Source organism: Schizosaccharomyces octosporus, assembly GCF_000150505.1.
Source record: "Schizosaccharomyces octosporus yFS286 unplaced genomic scaffold supercont6.1, whole genome shotgun sequence".
Classification (NCBI taxonomy): Eukaryota; Fungi; Ascomycota; class Schizosaccharomycetes; order Schizosaccharomycetales; family Schizosaccharomycetaceae; genus Schizosaccharomyces; species Schizosaccharomyces octosporus.
This window is the reverse complement of record NW_013185619.1, coordinates 646,437-666,908: the sequence shown is the minus strand read 5'-3', so window position 1 is coordinate 666,908 and position 20,472 is coordinate 646,437. Positions and strand designations below refer to the sequence as shown.

The following is a 20,472-nucleotide window of genomic DNA, read 5'->3' as shown; positions in this document are numbered from 1 at the left end:
TATATATAAAACCCCATTGTAATTTGAAGGTCGAATTTTCAAGTAATTTCTTACCGTGTCGATCACCAACGGCTAGATTTTAGAAGTATATATATACATATTTAACGTTTAATTTTAAGACGAAGTTAATTATACCTTAGTATTCGAAACCATGTAGTCCTAATTCACTTCTGATAGTTCTGCCGTAACTAGTGAGAACTACCAACTTCTAATCGTTGCTACATAGGACAGGAATGACAGAATTGAGGAGTCGTGACCCTAATAAACACCCTGTAAAAATTTTTGAAGCCAAAAAAGGCAGAAGACCTGTCTTTATAGCTGCTCCTATGGTTAGGTACTCCAAATTACCATTTCGACAGCTGGTACGAGATTATCAGACAGACATTGTATACACCCCTATGATTTTAGCAAATGAATTTTTACATCCAAAAGGAAGATATTTTGATTTTTCCACAAATGAAAGAGATACCAGTTTGATCCTTCAATTCGGTGTTGAGGATCCTGTCATTTTATCAAAAGCTGCTGAACTTGCCGGGCCGTATGTGGATGGAATTGGAATTAATTGTGGATGTCCGCAGAGCTGGGCTATTCACGAAGGAATTGGTTCAGCGCTTTTGAAGGAACCTGAAAGAGTATATCAACTGATCAGGGCTGTTAAAGACAAATTGGGTGAAGACTTTTGTGTTGAGGCGAAGATACGTGTATCAAAGAATTTGGATGAGACCAGACATTTAATGCAAACAATTGAACGTGCCGGAGCTGATTTTTTGACTGTGCACGGTCGAACCAGGCAAGATCGTTCTTCATTTCCTGTCAATTTAGATGCTATTCGAGAAGTTCGATCTTGTGTAAATATCCCTGTAGTCGCCAATGGCGACGTTAATTCCCTTCGCGAAGGTTATGAGATTGCGAAGTTTACTAACACAGATGGTGTTATGTCAGCTAGAGGGTTATTAGAAAACCCGGCACTCTTTGCTGGGTTTGAAGACACACCATGGGGATGTGTAGAGCGATTTGTTTCTTATTCCACTGCTTACTCTCTGAACTTTCAGTTGTTTTATCATCATTTGATAACGATGATGGGTAAGATGACCACGAAACGTGAACGAATGACTATTCCTAAAGAAAGTTTTGCTGCTGTTATGGACTGGCTAGATGAAACATTCATCGTACGTCGTCCAGGAGAACCATTGTTTGGCGAAACAGTACTTCCTGTGAGACGGTAAGCTTGGGTATAAAAGATAATGGACTTGATGTAAGTAGTTTTAGGTTTTAATGAGTAGGAATTTAATGAATTGATCGGTTGCGTTTACTTTTACCCTCTTATTTATCTTTCGTGTGTGTTTTCCTGCGCTTGTCTGACTATGTCAAGTGTTTCTGAAGCAAACAACGGCTTTACATGATTTCTTTTTCTCGGTGTACATAAACGTTTCCTATATGTTAGGTTTCTTTTGCAGAAAGAGCAAAACGACTTTACTACGAAAAGAAAAAAAGTCTGAAGTTTATATTTAGGAAGTACAATAATACAATAAATACAATAAGTACTTATGGAAACTTTCAATTAAAATCATAAGTTTATGTGATTTGAAGTATCTCACAAATTAGCCTTCATTCATATCATGAATAATAAAGACAAAAATAAATCAATCTTCGGAATCTCAAATAATTTTAATGGAACAGGATTTCGAGTAAGCTGTTTTACTCACCACTGTTCAGTTCGCATTATTCGGACTGAATCAGCGCTAGCACATAAATATCCTTCCAAAGAAACAAGCGTCAAGAACAAACATAGATCATACGAATAGAGCAAACATTAGTACATTCTCGATCTAAAAAACTTGACTATAACAAGAAGCAGTTCAAAGAATAAAATTACCCGGATTATTAAGAAGTCGAATTGAGTACTAACGCAAGCTTCCTTTATAGCTAACTTTCAAAAAGAACCACTGCTGATGTCAAACATCTATCTGGACAAAAACGTGTAAATATGTAGAAAACGATCAACGGATAGTATATACAAAAACCACATTATTTACGGTTCTAAATACACTGTTAGTCCATCATTTTTCTAGTCAATGCTTTCACTTACCAATACAAGTCCATTTGAGTACTCGTCTTCAGCAAATTCTCGTTCGCCGTCCGAACTATCGTTTTCATCGTCCTCTTCACTATCAGACTCATCGCGATCTGAACTACTAATAAAGAAATTAGAGCGAGGATATTTTTTGTCTTTGCCGCGAGATACCCATTCAACTACTTCATCATCTTCTTCGTCATCTTCGTCCGAACTACTACTGAATTCATCAGGCGGATTGTCAGAAATATGTTGAGACATATATTGGGCAAAATGATCACGGTTGTCTTGTGCATTATTAGCTGAATCAAAGCTAAGTCGACGAGACATTTCACGTGATAAAGGATCTTCTTCATTTCCGTCAGCATCTTCTTCATTTGATGAGGAGTTATTAGACAGTTCTCGGTGGACTTCGACCACATCATCGTCACTGCTGTTGCTATACTCTTGCTCTAATGCAAATTGCATTTCGGGCAAATTATTGGCATCCAACATTTCACCATCATCCATATCTTCCAAATAGCCAACCATTGAAGGTTCAAGTCCTCCCAGAAGTTGATTATCACGAGCACGAGTCTCTGCTAAAGTATTATTAACAAAGTGTTGCCATTTTTCGTCATCAATTAATTTTTTAACCTCAGGGCTAAACAAATGAGAGTAATGTTCAATGAATTTTACAACTTCATCGGCGATTATAGTAAGATGTCCCATATAACCAGGTCTAAACCCGTTAGGCTCAGAAGTGGCCTTATCACTTATTTCCTGACCACGAATAATTTTTTCTGTAATCTTTCCACGTAAAAACATATCAAATGCCAAAGCGCAATTTTGTTCCTTCTCCATAGGACCGTTCAAGACTTGTTGAACAACGTCATATACAACGTTGTGAAGGAAGTTGTTCCAAGGATATTCAAAGAAATGGTCAAGTACGGTTGGAACGATATTGTTCTCTGTAAATTTTATTTTAAGAAAGTCACCAATTACAGGCTGTTTTTTCATTTCATCAAGGACATTCTCAGGTATTGGCTCATACGAATCGTTAGAAGCAGTTTCCTCTAAATCAGGTTGAATGTATTTTGAAGTTTCGCTGATGTCTTTGTACTCCTCACTAGGAACAGGCTCGGCATCTTCCATTGGTGAATCACCACCAACCTCGGGAGACATATCTTTGTAGTCCTTTGAAATTTGAGGGATTTGACCATGCATAGGATCATTAGCTTGTTTGTCTGTAAAACTAGAATCAGCATCTTCATCATCGGATACATTCAATTCTCTAGCACAGTTATTATGGCGGAAGAGATAATCACGTAAGTTATCTCTTTGCATGACAAGAGCCTCTGCATTAGGATCGCTCAAAAGTGACATATTACTACAATGCAAAAGCTCGGCATATAACTCACAAATACGAAACCGCTCAAATCCTAAAGGTTTAATGGTGCCAAAGCTAGTAGCAGCTTGCTCGGGAGTAGAAGATGGCTTCATTAAAATTTGTTGAAAAACTGGAATTTTTTCAGCAAACAAGCGGAGCATACTTCCCAAATAGATAGGGTCACGTGTAGTAGGAGGATTAGTATCAAGAGGCATCTGTAAAACAGGAGTTACATCGTAATCGCTATTGTTTTTACGGATGAGTTCGATGACGATGCTAACGCCATTGATCAAAGAGGTAGACGAGTAAGGTGCCTTGGAATCAATCATATAATCAGTAAGAGTAGTAATGGTACGGCGAGACACCAACTCGCGGGATAAAGAATTAGGGCCGATAACGCCTGGTTCATTAGAATTGGCAGAAATAGCTATAATAGCTTTTATGACATCCGCCACAGTGGATTGTACATCAGGATCAACATAAGGATCAAGTAAACCAAGCAAAGACTGTATTAATCCCTGGGAATACAACCAGTCAGCAATTCCAACAGTAGTATTGCAGCGATCCATCGATATAAATTTAAGCAAAAGATCCATGATAGCGCTAGTTTCAGCATGACGAAGAATCTTGTCAACAAAGTTTTCAATAGACTGTATGAAAGCCACGGTCTCTTCAGTTTTCTTGTCAAGAAAATGTTCATTCACCTTGGCAAAATAGGAAGCCTGTAAAGGATTTAATGGACCTTCATTGTCAAGAAAAGACCACAACTTTTTCATAAGCTCTTTATTCTCGACACATGCATCGCATATAGACCAGACATCACTACTTAGAATTTCACTCGCTATAAAAGATAGTCTGCTTTGTTCCAATTCTTCAAAACCGCCGTCAATAGGAGTGAAATCTTCTTCGTTAACCTCGAGAATAAAATCAATAAGTTGACTCAAAATCTCAGGTTTACAAAGATAATCTAATAACTTTGGATTGTGACTCTTGCATTCATCTAAAACTCCATTTTCTTCTAATAATTCTGGTAAATCAATCTCTTCTTCTGGTTTGTTCAATATAGCCTCAATGGCTGTTGAACTTTGAAATCCAAACCCTTGGCCTAGTCTCCAAAACATTTTTTTTGCTCTTGTTTACTTGAGATCAAACCAACTGCTAATTCTTTCTTCTTTCGCGATAAACCCAAGTTAACGGGTTTTATGTAATCAGATTCCGCGAATCTTGAACTTCTTGCACTAAAACGACGTATCCAAGTTGAATTTTCAACTTATACTGGCTTTCAATACCTGCACAGTCGTTATTTTTTAGGTTTCGAAACCTCAATTTTAGAGAGTTTATTCTTTTTGCTCTTGAAACAAGCAGTTGTGTTTGTATGTTGTTGGGCAGAGGACAAACCTATATGAATGGTCAACTCTACGTATTGAATTTCCCCAAGGACTAGACAATTCCGAGTCAGTGCGTATCAGTAAGCGTGAAGAAGAGTGCCGTGTAGCAATTTTGTGTGCTGCGGTATTCCTTTTCTGGATGTTGGTGGAGTGCGTTAAAATGTAAACAATTAGCAAAAAACGAAGCTACATTCGGTTAACATTCGTTTCAAATTTATAATGTCTTTTACAATAGATAGATGAGTATGAAACCTTTGTTCCTGAGAGATTATTGTTCTTCAATACGACAGAAATGTTTCGTTTTCACTTTTCGCTTCCAGACGAAAGTAACTGGTGGACACCACCAGTGTGAGTCAAGCCGCCTTTGTGAAAATTGTTAATTGAGATTCTATAAACGCACCCCTTGCTATTTTAAAGCAGAGTATTCTAAAATCAATTTACTAAAACTCGATTAGAATCCTAGACGCGCTATGTCACGCTGCACAGCGTAATGAGTTTATTGACTTTTTGTGCAATTCAGTAAAGCGAATACGCTCGACACATTAGCTTTTACTATTTGAATTGTATTCAGAAAGGTGATACTTTGAAGCGAAGCAATAACTAGGAGCATTGTTAAAAGGAAATGAAATAAGTTTATGATGATGATGAAATCCAGTCTTTTAAAAACAGGAAGCAGAAGCTTAAAACGTGATCTTTGGGGATCGTTGTCTCAACAGAGGAACCATACAGTGTCAAATCAAGAAATCCAACACTTCGATGCATTGGCGAAAACTTGGTGGGATTGGAATGGTGAGAGTCGGCTTTTACATTTGATGAATCCAACTAGAATTGACTTTATATCTCAAATTGTACGGCAAAAGACCCCGTTTGCTGGTAAACAGATTTTGGACGTTGGATGTGGAGGAGGAATTCTTAGCGAAAGTATGGCTCGTTTGGGTGCGAATGTCATAGGTATAGATGCTTCAAAGAAAGCTCTGGAAGTAGCAAAAGATCATTCGAAGAAGGATCCCAGCCTACGCGACCGTCTCGAGTACATCCATGGGCCTATTGAACAGCAAAATTTTAAGAAACAGTTTGATATTGTCACTTGTATGGAAGTTGTAGAGCATGTTACGAATCCTCGAGGATTTCTAGAATCATTAATGAACCTCGTCAAGCCGAATGGCTATTTGATGCTGTCCACAATTTCACGTACCCTCATGGCTCGTTTTCTGACGATCTTCTTAGCTGAAAGGGTACTTGGAATCGTTCCTAATGGAACCCATAGCTATGAAAAGTATATCCGCCCAGAAGAGCTCACTGAATTCTTCCGTGAACATCAATGGAAAGTAAATGATGTTCGAGGGGTCATGTACCATCCTGTTCAATCTAAATGGGTCCTTGCAAAGCCAGGAGACCAATGTCTGTCCTCTTTGTGCAATTACATGATGTCTGCGCAGAAACCATAACATCCTCTATCTACCTTTGACAATGATGGTTCAGTCTGTCTTTTTACAACGTTTAGAAATTCATTTTTGTATTGTAAGGTATTAAACTTGTGATAAAATGAAGACGTAGAATATCATTAACAGTTCCATTACTTTTCACTGAGCAGTATTTGCAGCTTCTAATTGTTCTTCGTCAACGAAATTGGGAAGCTCATTCGATGGCTGCAAATAACTAGGCTGTTCTTGGGCTAATTGGTCTCCTCCAAAGGAGGCTTCTTGTTGTAAAGCTTCTAATTCTGCATCCAGTTCTTCTTCATCAACATCCACGTTTGCCGTGTTTTGCCCAAGAATTTCATTAAATTCACCTGCCGTATCCATATAATCTTGGATTTGATCTTGTAATCTTTCAATTTTCTCTATGGAGATGTTTTTGCTTTGTGATTTCATCTGTCGTGCAGTATCCTGCATCGTCTGGACAGTAGTCATGGTATTCTTCATGGACTCCGTAGTCATGGCAGCTTGTTCCATATTAAAAGATTGTTGTTGCAATTGCTGCAATTGGGCCTCGTACCTTTGAGATTGTTAGTAATGTTATTTCTTTGCTGATGGCTATTACATTTTCTTTTGCCGTAATATATTCATAGCCCGTTGCTTTATGGTAGTTTGTCCTGGGCCGGGCCGTGTGTTTGATAACTTCTGTTGGAATACAGATAATTGAGAATCTAACTTTGAAATTTTCACTTCGAGTGAATCACTTCGCTTGTCCAACTACGAACTTTGTAAGCGTTTCATGTCTTTCTTTCAACCTCGTACCGACTCGATTGCATCTGTCAATGACGGGGCATTCCCTTGGGCCTGTTTTTTACCAAATAGTCTGTGCATGGCGAACAAAGTCTATCTTCAATGATCGTTAGCAAAGGTCATTCATAAACTGGATTTTTGAATAGAGTTCCTCCTTGACGAAAGCATTTCCGAATTCATCAGCCATTCTAAAAGAAGAAAAACACAAGTGAAAAGGAATGGAAACTAGGGAGAATGGAGAAATCACTATCAAACTAAGCTGTAATCAGTGATACCATACTCGTTTCGTCTGTTTATTGTATAGCCAAATGAAATAGCGTCTTTCCTCTAAAGCTTTCCTTATAAGATTTTATTCTTCACTTACCACAAAACAATTTACAATTCTGAATTACAAGTATGATTTCTAAATCTATCTCTGGCGAACTGGATTTCCTTCTTAATGAGTGTGTCTTGGGGTATGGTATGTTGGAATGCAGTTCAACTCATAAAAATGTAAACAAAACAAGTTTGTTCAGGTAAATGGCTTGCTCAGAGCTGTACAGAATACTCTCAATTTGTTCGATCACAAAATCCATTTTTGAAGCTTTCATTCTTATTTACTCAACAAGGATGGATCCGGAACAAAAGGAGGAAGCCTAACTTTCCTTACTCATGAAATTTGCACCGTTCAACAAGAATGATCTACGAAACCATTATCCTTTATATCACTAACATTTATATATAGGCTAACCAAAAGAAGACAAGAAACACCTAAAATGAAGGCATTCTTAACCTATCTCTTCTCTAATGATCGATAATTGAAATCACTTCTGCTTGTTTATATTATAAAACCAAAGTTATTGCTTCGTAATGTACATTTAATACCAATATGCGTTTCAGTATTTACTACTAAGAGATTAAAGGCCGTAGCGTATATGAATTTAGTGCCGCATGCTATAAGACGTTATTACCGCGGTATGACCGTGTCATTTACGAAATTACCGAACTTATTCGGGCAGCGTGTAAACGTACATGATACACTACAAAACTTTTACCATCACCTATTTCTGTAAGGGAAGCTGAATTTAGGAGGTACAAGCTACTTGCTCTAATAAATAAACGAAGAATTGGGCAATTATTCGTTTTAGAGACGACTGTTCGGTTTTGATCCGTGATTTACTTCTTTTGAATCACATTGAGCATGAAAGCCGCTGTTAGATCCGTGTATGTGAAGAATCATTACAAACAGTTGTGTAAAGAAGGAAAGAAACAACTGCTCTTAAAGAACTACAAAAAGTAGCAGATTTGCCCAACTTATATGTTGGTCGAATTCGTTTACTGAGTATGCTTTTTCGCTGCAAGGTCAAACGATATTCGACATATGCTTTATAGTCTCTTTCCTCATTTACGAATACAAAAGGATTTAATGATTTTCTAAAGGTCTAATCTAACTAACCGCTTTATAGAAAAAACTTTTCGAAAGGCTATACAGACACACAGGTCAAAGTCCGAAATGCCACCACAAATGATGCGTGGGGACCAAGCGGTAGTGCTATGGCAGAAATTGCTGCTCTGACTTTTGACCAAAATGAAATGTTAGAAGTAGTAGACATCATCGACCGTCGGTTGAATGATAAAGGCAAGAACTGGAGGCATGTCTTTAAATCCTTGTCTCTTTTGGAATATTGTCTTCACAGTGGATCCGAAAATGTAGTTCGATGGGCTAAAGACAATATTTATATCATTACCACATTGCGAGAATTTGTCTTTGTCGATGAACATGGACATGACCAAGGCCAAAACGTCCGTAGTAAGGCAAAGGAGATTAGCGCACTTCTTTCCGACGATGAAAGTTTGCGCGAGGCTCGTAGGAACCGTGATGTTATGCAATCTCGATTCCGTAACGGTAGCTCGAGTCCGCTATACGAAGAATCTCGTTATTCACGCACACCCAATCGTCGTGATGATGAAGATGAAGGACGTTCACGTTCCAGGTATCGCAGTAGATCGCGTCGTCCTTCTGGTCGCTCTCGCTCCCGTCGTAGTCGCCGACCCTCTCCAGTTAGCGATCAAGACGACGATTCCGAACTTCGCCGCGTAATTGAAGAATCTAAGCGACAAGCAGATGAAGATGCTCGTCGACGCTCAATGAATAGTAATTCTGAAGCCGATCTTCAAAAAGCAATTCAGCTCTCAAAAGAAGAGGAAGAAACTAGGCTTAGACATCAGCGCGAACGCGAGCAGCAGTCGCCCTCGTTAGCTTCTGCTTTCCAACCTGTTGACTTTTTTGGTAATCCTGTTCAACCTCAGCCCACTGGCTTTATGCAACCTCAACCAACTGGCTTTATGCGCCCGCAGACCACTGGTTTTGTTCAGCCACAACCTACCGGGTTTGTGTATCCGCAAAATACTGGATTTGTTCAACCTCAACATACTGGTGTTCAACCTCAACACACTGGTATGATGCGTCCTCAGCATACAGGGTTCATGCAGCCTCAACATACCGGTTTTGTTCAACCACAGCACACCGGGTTTTCTCAACCATTTGACTCCAACAACCCCTTTCCAATGATGCAGCCCCATCGTACAGGTTTTGCTCAACCTCATCCCGTTCAACTTATGCCCCCTAATCACACTGGCTATGTTCAACCTCAGAGCACAGGTTTTCGTCCTCAGAATACCGGCTTGAACGCGAATAACCCTTACTCACGTCCACTTCAACCTCAAAGTACGGGCTATATGAAACCGCAACCTACTCAGCCTCAACCGCAACCACAACCTCAATTGGAAACTACGAAAACTGGTTCCAATAATCCATTCGCTCAATTTGCTAAACTGTCTCCCCAACCTGCAGCTCCTATGACTGCTAAGCCAATGAGACCAGTGCGAACTGGTGATGATAAACACGCCAATATTGCTCAAGCTATTGCATCTGGTAATCCTAACGGTATTGATAGTTTTGGTAACATTGGTTTGGCTCGATTACCTTCACAGCACACAGGTTCAAGATTTACGAACAGTGCTGGCCAAACTATCCAGTCGCAAGCTACCGGAAACACACTCAATCCTTTCCATACTCAACCTACGGGGGCTCAGCAACAGATGTACTCATATCCACAAAATATGAATGGAAACTCGCAACAGAATATGCAGCAACAATCTATGCAACCTCAAGTCGGTTCTCTCATTGATCTGTAATTTAATCATCCCTTTTAGGTCCTTTTCATTTATTAATGAACGTTTTAATGATGGTCCTTCTCTTTTTGTTAATAAATTTTATGAAAATTTGCTATCAATTTATCTTGTTCCAAGCTACGCCATTCCATTGTGTGCTATCATTCGCCCAGTTTTTATGATTTACAAGACGTAGCACAGAATAGAAAAATTTTTAATGGAAATTCGCGTTTGTAATCTTCCTTCATCACAAATGCTTTTATTACTTCCTAATGCTATTTAAGTGGACTAATCGTCTACTTTGTTGCCTTCAATATCTGTAGTCTCTTTACTTCTGAACTAAAAAATGTAGTACTACAGAATAATAATAATTATTATTTTTTAAACCAAAATTTGAAGGTTGGTTCTGATTAATCGTAGGCAACGCTAAATATTAAGGTACTTTAATCCCATCACTTTTCATAACCGCTAGAAAAACAGACTTGTAGTTAAATTCATTTTGAATTATCCTTTTTGTTAGAATCATCACGTTGACGTTTGGCTTGGCCTGCATTTTTGGCAGTAGCTAAACGTTTAGAAGCACCCGTAATAGACAATTTTCCGCTTTCCGGCTTCATTGGTACAGGTCGCGCTACGGCGGGTTTAGCAACATTTGGCTTTTGCTTATTACCGGTAGCTTGTAATCTAGAGCTTAGAGATTTGACAGATTGATCACCTTGATTGGACATCTGAGAAGAGTCTTTGCCTTTCGCAACATTGGGCTTCGAAGAGCTTTCTGTAGTATTTTGTGTCTTCAACTGCTCGTTCAGACGATTGATTGTCCCTTCAAGTTCGACAACTTTCGATTGTAGGTCTCGAGTTTTTCTCTCGTAAATCGATAACTTCGCTTTATTTCGAATTTCTGTCTCCGCTACAGCTCTATTAAGCCGATTGTTGAACGCATCATCTTTTTCTTGTAACGCCTTCTCTAATCTTTCCTTTACTATATTTTCTAGTTCAGGCTCGGATTTATTGTTGGGCTCATTCTTCAGTGACTGCAGATCAGATTTCAGAGTCTCTATTGTTGTTTTGCTCTCGTTCAGCTCCTTTTGAAGATTTTCACGTTCTTCAAATTTTTCTTCTAAAAGCTTTGAGCGCATATCTTCCAGACATGCATCCTTATCTTTACTGAAGTCGTTCTTTATTGTTTCTAACTTCTTCTGGAAATCAACAGCTTCGGGATTATCTGATGGTATTTGTTGAAGTTGAGCGTCTTTTACGGAAGCAAGTTCTCGTGAGAGTTCATCTATCTTTTGGGAAAGCTTTTCATTCTCCTGCATCTTCAGCTCTAGCTGTTTTTCTAATTCCTCTAAGTGACTAGAATTAGAAGAAAGCTCGGTTTCTTTTTGTTTAGTCAACGATTCCAGATTTTCCTTAGCAGCAGAAAGTTCTTTCTCCAATGAGTCTCTTAGCTGCTCCAATTGTTGGAATTCATCTTTAGAGACTGTTTCTTTTTCTTCGACCGAATTTGTCTTAGCTTCTTCGCGCATATTTTCAAGCTCTTTCGAAAGATTCTTATTTTCATCTTTCTGAGATCCTAACTCTTTGTCCCTTGTTGTAATTTCCTGTCTTAATTGAGAGAATCTAGCTTTGCTTGAATTAATAAGACTTTCATAACGTTCGTTCCAAGCACTGGCTAACTTAACATTCTTTGCATTAAGCTGTTCAACTTCCGTTTTTAAGGCTGATATTTGCTCCGAATCTCCTTTGTGCTTCTCATCCTCTTCTTTCAGCTTTTGAAAGGCAGATTCTAGTTCCTGCTTTTCAGCATGAAGATGGTCAAACTTGGTCTTCAGCTCTTCATATTGTGATGGATCCATTCTTTCATATCTAGTCAAAACAGATTGAAAACGAGTCTTCCATCTTTCGTTATCTTCGTGGAGTAATTTTATACTCTCGTTCTTGGCGTCCAATTCAATTCTAAGATCATTAATTTCAATATTTAAAGAATCAAATTTGCTCTCAACGTCAATAAGTCTGGATTCCATAGTATCAGACTTGTTGCGTTTCAGTTCATTATCTTTGCGAAGGAGTTCATTGCTCTCGTATAAAAGACGCAATTCGTCAGATCCACTTAACAACGCTTGATTTTGAGAATTACCGGAATCCGCAGATCCTCTCAACCTGGCAATCTCAAAACTTAAAGAATCGATAGTCCCTTGAAGACTTTTAACCTGTTGACTTAGCCGTTTATTATTCAATGAAGCTAGCTCGTGTTTATTAGCAGTAATTTCTTTATCGTGCCGAAGGTAATTGACAAGCTCACGCAACTCGCTATCTCCAGTAGGATCTACTTTAGATATAAGAGCTGTATCTTGTGAAGAATTATTTTGCAAGAATTCAACCTGATGGCTGACAGAATCAAACTGAGAGTGTAATATTCTATTCTGCGACTCCAAACCACTTAGTTGTTCTTTTAATGATGCTAACTCGGTTTCCAAATTATCCTTTTGTTTTTTCCAATTATCTTCTGAGTCCGCATGCATTGTCGTCCATTCCTCAGATTTAGATTTCAGCTCAAGGTAGTTTGCTTTTACTTCTTCATATTTGCTACGCATGTCATAAAGCTTTTGAGTAGTCGAACCGTGATTTATGATTTCAGTCTCGAAATTAGAATGAGCTTCTTTAGTTAATTGTATCTGTTTCTCCAAGTCACTTTTCAAATGACTAATTGTTTTCTCGGTTTCATCATGCATAAGCTTATTTTCTTCATTAAAATTCGTCAGTTCATCTTTCTCCTTGGTTAAATTCTCGATTTGGGCCGTTAGCTCACGAATTTTTAGATCTTTTTCTTGTGCGGTTACACTAACATCTTGCTTTAACTGACTCACTTCTGCATAGAGATTTTTTATCTTGTCCTCCCTCTCTTGTAACTCCGACTCCATGATATGCTTAAATTGATCATGGGTTTCATTCATCAGTTCCAGCGTTTTTTCAGATGCTAAGCACTTTTGTTGGAGCTTTTGATATTCATCACCAAGGTTTTGAAGTTTTTCTTTAGCTGCATCCAAATCTTTTATAAGATTACTTGTGTCAGCTGTTACTGGATCTCCGAATGATTTTGGAGATAAGATATTCGTTTGTAAATTCATGTATCTTTCTTGGGTGAATTTCAAACTATTCTTGAGCTCCTGATTCTCATTAACAAGACTCGTGCAGCGAGTAACCTGAGACGTGAGCTCCTGTTTCAGCTCAGAAATTTTGCTTCCCATGGTATTCAATTGCATCTGGTAATCTTTTATGTTGTAAGAATTCTGCATGGTGATGTTCTTTATGTCATCAGTATATTCGGAGATCTTAGCGTTCGCATTTCGTAAATCCACAGAACATTCAGAAAGACGGTTATTTAAAAGATTAACAATACAATCATGTTCTTGTTCATGAACTTGTAATTGCGCTCTCAGTTGGTTGTTTTCTTGCTTTACAGACAACAAGGAAGCGTTAAGTTGCGAGCATTCTGCGCTTAGTTTCGACTCAACACTGTTCCAAAGGTTCTTTTCTTTGTGTAAGTTTTCAAGATCGTATCGATAAGTTTCCACTTGCTTAGTATATACACTTAGCTGACCAACTATGGTTTGATATTCTTGTAAATTATTATAGTACTGCTCTTGCAAAGATCTGTATTTTTCGTGCAATACACTGTTCTCTTTTTCACTTGTCTTCAACTTAAGCTCATAGTTGTTGCACTCTTCAAGGACCTTGGTCAAATCAACCTTTATAGCTGAATTGAGATTCTGCAGATCATGATTAGCTGTTTCCAAAGATTCGACCTTCTCCAATACTTTCCTTTCCTTTTCATTCGCAATAGATCTGAAAGTTTCGAATTCTTCCGTTATTAAGTCAAGTTGTATGGATGACCGTTGGTTGCCTAATTTTTCCTTTAGTTTCATCGCCTTATTCAAGTCCAAGCTATCATCATTAAGCTTCAAAAGATCATTTTCCTGAACTAAAGTTCGGAAAAAGTCACGTTCTTTAATACAACCATCAAGTTGTTCATTCATGAACTCCACTTGCTGAGTAAGTTCATCAATTATACGATTAGCATTCAACAAAGTATCATTTTGAACGTTTGAAGCATCAGAAACACTTTCGTGCTTTTCCAATTCTTGGGCGAGGTCACGAATAACCGAAAGCAACTTTTGATTTTGTTGCTGTAATTCAGCTATATTTTTAAAAGTAACAAGCCGATCAGATATAAGCTGGTTAGTGTCGCTTTCAGCAGAATCTAAAGATTTCTCTACTAAACTTCTAAATACTTGACGCTCCTGAGCGGTAAACATCATTCCGGAATCGCGAAGGTCTATTTCGTGAAGTAAGAATTGTACTTGGTGAGTTAGATCACCAATTTGTTGCTCATAGTGCTTATTTTCCTTAGATTTATCCTTAAGTTGTATTTCAACAGTCTTGTAATCTGACTGTATTTTTTTAAAATGTGATAAAGACTTTTGATATTGCTGACTAATTGCAGCAATCTCCTTTTGTTTTTCATCAAAACGTGCGAATTGTTGTTTGATAAGAGGGTGTTGCATATTTACCTCGCTCATTGTTTCATTCAGGCTTCGTTGTAAACGATCTACTTGCTGTTTACATTGTTCGTATTTTTGCTTAAAGTATAACCTTTCTGTGTACAAATCGGATACAGACAATGACTGCTCTCTAGATTTTAAGGAGAAAGAAAAATCGGAATCTTCAGAGTTAGCAAGCCTTTCATTCGCTAAAGTAAGCTGCGATTCCAGACTTGATATTTCCTTCTTCAAGAACTCCAGAGTAGACTGGTAAGAAGATACATTCTTTTCAAAAACTGAACTTTGATTCTCAAGAGACTCTTGGGCATCTCTGAGTAATGTATTCAACTCAGAATTGGCATTCTGAAGATGCTCAGAATGCTTTTGAAGCATCTTATATTTATCAATCCATAGATCCGTCAATTGGTTTTCGGACGCTAAGTCTTTTTGAAACGAAAAAACGGCATTTTCATATTGTTTCTTTACCTCAGACAGTTCGTTAAGGCATGTTTCATGCTTCAATTGAATTTCTGCACACTGCTTGGTTAATGCATCCACTTTGCTTCGCAAAAGATCATTGTTCAAGTTCGCATCCGTCAGTTGGGAATTGAGTTGTGATTTTTCCACCGAAGTAACTTGATGGAGCTTCAATAACTTGTTATTCACATCTTCCACGACCTGATTGAGCCACGTGTTGTTGTTTTCTAAGATCGTGTTGTTTTTATTTAGTTTCTGCAGTTCGAAATCGTAAGAAGATTTTGATGATTGCACTTGCTGTTGTAAATGCTCTACTTCTAAGACTTTCCGATTGTACATTAACAGCTGGCTTTTATAGCCATCAATTACAGTACTTTTCTCCTGCAAATCTTTTGAATTCTGAACAAGCGATTCTCGAAGCCGAGAATTTTCTTTGTATATCCGTTCAAATTCACTTTTCGCTTCATCGCGTTCTGCCTTCAATGCCCCTGCGTCTTTCTGAGCATTTTGATATAAATCGTAATTCTTTTTAGAATTTTCTTCAGATAAAACGAGTGACTTTCGAAGACTCTCGTTGTCAAACTTAGATGCGTCCAGTTGTTTCTCAGATTCGAGCAATTTCTTTTCCAAAACTCGAGATTGTTGCTCAAAGTTTACTTCGGCAATTACTTCTTTGTTCTTTAAATTTCCATATTCTTTATACCGTTTTATAATAGACGAAAAGATGGACGAAAATAAGTCCTGATGCAGTAAGCTATTGATGGTAGCTTGCGATACATCAAGAAACTGTGAAACTCCATGGATATCGGCTGTATCCCAGGAAGAATCGTGCATGACGACAAACAGAGAGCTTCCTGTCAATAATATTTTATTGGAAGCCTCAACTTTGCTTAGAACACGTTCTTACCTATTACTGTGGTGGTTAAGTGTCGCGAAGTCCTTGATAGAAGCACTTCATTATTGCTATTCGTATAAAAAGCTTGATAATTGGATTTAATCGCTAAATTATTATAAGATTATGCTAGTTAACTACAAATTATGTTAGCCTTTTGATGAGTAAAACGTGCCTTGATGATAATTTACTGAATGATATTTTACTTGATTAGAGAACAGGATTTAATTTTATTATACTAAATGTTATAAATCTTTCAGGATATAGAACCCGGAGTCATTAAAGTCAAGAATTGAGACTGTTATCAGTACTGACGCAACGTACAGTTAATTATAAAATAACGGTTTCTAGATACTTTTTAGGATTTAACGAATACTTAAGTGAGGAACAGTCTGGTTGGGCGCACTTGATGATTGAGGGGTTTTGGAATCAGCAGGAGTGTTTAGTGCACTACGATTGAGGCCGATATGGGACTTTACCAAATGGCCGGTTGCAAGTGCAGAGCATAAAGATAACTCGCCAGCCATGACACCAGCAGCAATAACCTTTGCCAGCTGACGAGCATTATCACCAGGGGACGTTAAATGTGCTCCCTTGACACCTAGGAGGTCAAGCATAGCTTGCTGGGGTTCCAAAACTGTACCACCACCAATAGTCCCAACCTCAATGGAAGGCATGGAAACACTAAGCTGTAAATTACCATCGACATTATCCATAAGAGTGATACAATTACTACTCTCGATGTTCTGAGCAGGATCTTGTCCAGTTGCGAGAAAGATTGCCGTCACGATATTTCCGGCATGAGCATTGAAACCACCCACGCTTCCAGCCATGGCACTACCAATAAGATTCTTGTCAACATTTAATTTGACTAAATCATCGACAGTAGTCTTCAATATAGATTTCACAGCCTCACCAGGAATAATAGCTTCTGCAATAACACTCTTTCCACGACCATCAATCCAGTTTATAGCAGCTGGCTTTTTATCAGTGCAATAATTTCCGGATAAGCTAATAACGCTCATATCTTCAAATCCAGCTTCGGAACTCATAACAGTCAATGCATGCTCAACACCTTTTGATATCATATTCATACCCATAGCGTCACCAGTAGAAGTACAAAAACGAATGAATAAGCGAGTTCCAGCCAAAGCAGTCTTAATCCGCTGAAGACGAGCGAATCTACTAGTAGAGTTGAAAGCTTTCGTTATAACTTCAGTTCCTTCAGGACTATCCAACCAAAGCTTAGCACGACCTGCGCGCGTTAAATTAGGGAACGAAATACAAGGACCACGAGACATCTCATCACGAGTTAGCACGGTAACAGCACCACCACCAGCATTGATGGCTTTGCAGCCACGCATGGTTGAAGCAACCAAAGCACCTTCAGTAGTAGCCATAGGAACGTAATAGGGCTTGCCATCAATAATAACTGGACCGGCAACACCAAGAGGCAAAGGTATATAACCAATGACATTTTCACAACAAGCATTAAGAACTCTTGAATAATCATAATGATAAACCGGACAATTAGAAGCTTCCAGAGTTTGTGTTCTTGAAGATCGAGAAACAGCTGCACGGCGAATGACTACTGCTCTAAGAGCGTCCTTCAAAACCCGTTCTAAAGCGTACAAGGGAATTTTACGGGCCACGACAAGTTGGATAACCTCTTCATCATTCAGCGATGAGACTTGTCCGTCACTATATAGAGAAATGCATTCTTCCAAAGGACGTACTATTGTGCTCACGTTCTTTTCAACAGCGGTTTCGGAGGCAGGATTCTCGGATTCAGGCAAATATTTTACTACCTCAACCACTTTTTCAACAACTTTCTTGTCACTATCATTTTTCATGGAATTTAGCCGAGCAGCATTCAGAAGGAAAATATTTGCACCAATACTTATAGACAAACCGAAGATAACCCATTTCGATAGGAAAGATCCACTAATTGATTTGGTCCAGTTATGTATAAAAGAATGAATTGTTGTGATGACAGAGGATTGAGGTAAATCAGTGCCGTAAAACACGGATGGCAGGATTCTAACGGAAATTGTATCCTTGTTGTGGGTAAAGTTAAACAAATATGAGAGAATTTCATCAAAGACGTGGTCATCTAAAAGGCCCTGGGTATTTGTTTCCGGATATTCGGAGCGAACCAAAGGAATCAATCTAGCGGCAGCAGCAGATGTTACTGCATAATGCTTGAACGGGATAGAACAAAGTTCAAAAAGATTAAAAACAACAAATGCAATAACGAAAAGAAAGCGAGGCTCGTAAACCCATCTAAAGGGTTGGAAACTACCTTTCTTGTTTGTTTCGGCAGCAAATTGGTTATTTTCAGCAACTTGACGAGCCGCTGACTCCGATAAACCTTCTTCCATCAAAACACGTCTAACGTTTTCATTGGCATTATATCTGCACATTTCTAGATTTAAAGTGAGGATAGACACAAAGAAAGTAAAAAGTAAAACCAGGTCATAGACCATAACAGCCGCAAATAAAAAGAACTGTTTCAAACCAAAGTTGCAATAAGAAAAAATAGCTAAAACCACAATTCCAAAGGAGAAATGACGGAGAATTGGAGGAGCTGCATCCCTACAAGCTTCAGCAACATCCTCGTGAGTGGCAGAACGAGAATCGGAGGACGCACAACGAGACATAACTGCTCTGGTAAGGTTCACCGATTTATCAAGAGCAACGACGTTCAATAAGAAGGGCATGCTTTCAATCAAAGATACAAGGCTGATTCGAACTCCGGAGAAACGGATCAAAGACATTGCAAATTGAACTGAAAATAAAGTAGACATACACACACTAAAGAATAGCCAAAACCTAGAGCCCAGTCTTCGCATTTTTATGTAAACAGAGATAATAGAAATGAACATACACGCGTAGGCAGTGCCAACGATGAGAAGTTCCATTTTAGAAGCTTGACCAGTTATTTTTAAAGTATTCATCCAAGTGCGAGCGATCAGCTGGAGCAGCCAAGACCAAGAAATGCCATGCTCACGAATTGCAGGAAGAACTCTTTGAACGACTGTGCTAGAACCATCTAAGAAGTAGTCGATAGGAGGATTGGCCAAATTAGCAGGAATAGCAATACTTGAAACAGTCCAATTACCAACTTCTTTAGAAAAAGTCTTACAAGCACCAGATGGGGAATCAATTAAGAGACAATCATGAAGATAAGGTTCAGCAAGTTGGGCCACATTCACATTAACTGAAGTTGGGTGATACCATTGAGTAATGTCAAAATCAACAGCCTGAATGTCTTGAGACTGGCCAGAAGGGATAGGTTCCCAGGCAGAAGCAACACCGCTAGGGGTTTCAGTTCTAGAAAGTTTTAATACTATTCCAGAAGGATCAGAAACAAGACCTCCGTCCAAGATGCCGGATCGTTTCAAGGCCCGAAGCAAAACTGGAAAATCTTCTTGCGTAAGGGTCTCAAGGAAAGAATAGTATGCCATGGAGACAAGGATACACACGACGGCGATCACTTGAATGGGATATCTGGCGGCGATTCGATAAATCATGTCGTAATAATATCCCGTTTAGTGAAAAGTGTAATATGATTCCTGATAAATGACAGAAAATAAATGTCTATAAGGTATGAAAATAATATGAAGGCAGATAGCCGAAAAGAATGGAAAGGAGCAAAGTAATACCTTTCAAAAAAAATAAAGATGAAAATACTTTCTAAAGCGAACCTTTACCAACAGCAACAGTTAGCCGCGTAGTCAACAAAAAAAAAAAAGAAGGGGTTCCTTTTTTTAAATTTCTACACGAAAAAGAGTTGATATTTGGGCAACCTGTACGATGAAAAATAGCTCCTCGAATAGATTTTAAAAGTTGATTATGTATCGCTCTAAGAAAGAAAAGCCAAACGTGGAATAAAGGTCAGCTGAGAACCCAGTTTAAGCTGATCAAGAAAGAGTGAGAAAAGAAGCAAGTTAAGCCTTATAAAGCAAGCAAATATAAAAATAAAATGGGGGTAAATAGAGAATATTTACTAAAAGTGATGGTTTTTATGGTACCGGAAGGAAGGAAGGAAGGATTAAAGGGAAACTTCCAGTTGAGCTATTATATGTGCATCAAAACGAATAAATAGGAGAGTCTTTCGTTAAGAATTCGTTTTATAATAGAATCCCAGTCACTGATATAAGTAAAATAAACTGCACGAGATGAGTTCTGTTTCTTTTCTACGATCAGCGTGGGACCTAAGAAGTTTTGGGGTTAGGACAAGGCAAGGGTAGGTTCTGTGGAGGAGAAATTCTCGAAAGACATGAACACCAAAATTCACTGTCGAAGAAGTCAACAAGTTTTCCCTCTTCTCAAATAATAATTTTA

The 20,472-nt window shown here is 38.4% G+C and overlaps 7 protein-coding genes across 7 annotated transcripts; 3 read left to right on the top strand and 4 right to left on the bottom strand.

Moving 5' to 3' along the window:
- Positions 1-14: 14 nt before the first annotated feature.
- On the top strand, positions 15-1,601 carry SOCG_02913 (tRNA dihydrouridine synthase Dus4). Its single transcript, XM_013161403.1, has one exon. It carries the CDS (start codon positions 234-236, stop codon positions 1,224-1,226), a length of 993 nt encoding a protein of 330 aa, XP_013016857.1. The 5' UTR covers positions 15-233; the 3' UTR covers positions 1,227-1,601.
- Positions 1,475-4,850, bottom strand: SOCG_02912 (protein phosphatase regulatory subunit Ekc1). Its single transcript, XM_013161402.1, has 2 exons — positions 2,090-4,850; positions 1,475-2,040 (listed from the first exon to the last, which is right to left on the bottom strand). Exons 1-2 carry the CDS (start codon positions 4,562-4,564, stop codon positions 2,029-2,031), a joined length of 2,487 nt encoding a protein of 828 aa, XP_013016856.1. The 5' UTR covers positions 4,565-4,850; the 3' UTR covers positions 1,475-2,028.
- Positions 4,851-5,335: 485 nt separating this feature from the next.
- On the top strand, positions 5,336-7,933 carry SOCG_02911 (hexaprenyldihydroxybenzoate methyltransferase Coq3). Its single transcript, XM_013161401.1, has one exon. It carries the CDS (start codon positions 5,467-5,469, stop codon positions 6,277-6,279), a length of 813 nt encoding a protein of 270 aa, XP_013016855.1. The 5' UTR covers positions 5,336-5,466; the 3' UTR covers positions 6,280-7,933.
- SOCG_02910 (vacuolar sorting protein Vps60) lies at positions 6,315-7,519 on the bottom strand. Its single transcript, XM_013161400.1, has 4 exons — positions 7,424-7,519; positions 7,072-7,156; positions 6,875-7,026; positions 6,315-6,829 (listed from the first exon to the last, which is right to left on the bottom strand). The coding sequence occupies exons 2-4, from the start codon at positions 7,138-7,140 to the stop codon at positions 6,415-6,417; spliced, it is 636 nt and encodes a 211-aa protein (XP_013016854.1). The 5' UTR covers positions 7,141-7,156; positions 7,424-7,519; the 3' UTR covers positions 6,315-6,414.
- A 97-nt stretch (positions 7,934-8,030) lies between the features above and the next one.
- SOCG_02909 (epsin) lies at positions 8,031-10,684 on the top strand. The gene is made up of 2 exons (XM_013161399.1): positions 8,031-8,262; positions 8,505-10,684. Exons 1-2 carry the CDS (start codon positions 8,240-8,242, stop codon positions 10,234-10,236), a joined length of 1,755 nt encoding a protein of 584 aa, XP_013016853.1. The 5' UTR covers positions 8,031-8,239; the 3' UTR covers positions 10,237-10,684.
- Positions 10,455-16,216, bottom strand: SOCG_02908 (nuclear pore complex associated protein). Its single transcript, XM_013161398.1, has one exon. It carries the CDS (start codon positions 16,065-16,067, stop codon positions 10,707-10,709), a length of 5,361 nt encoding a protein of 1,786 aa, XP_013016852.1. The 5' UTR covers positions 16,068-16,216; the 3' UTR covers positions 10,455-10,706.
- A 111-nt stretch (positions 16,217-16,327) lies between these two features.
- Positions 16,328-20,349, bottom strand: SOCG_02907 (3-hydroxy-3-methylglutaryl-CoA reductase Hmg1). The gene has a single exon (XM_013161397.1). It carries the CDS (start codon positions 19,656-19,658, stop codon positions 16,491-16,493), a length of 3,168 nt encoding a protein of 1,055 aa, XP_013016851.1. The 5' UTR covers positions 19,659-20,349; the 3' UTR covers positions 16,328-16,490.
- Positions 20,350-20,472: the final 123 nt, after the last annotated feature.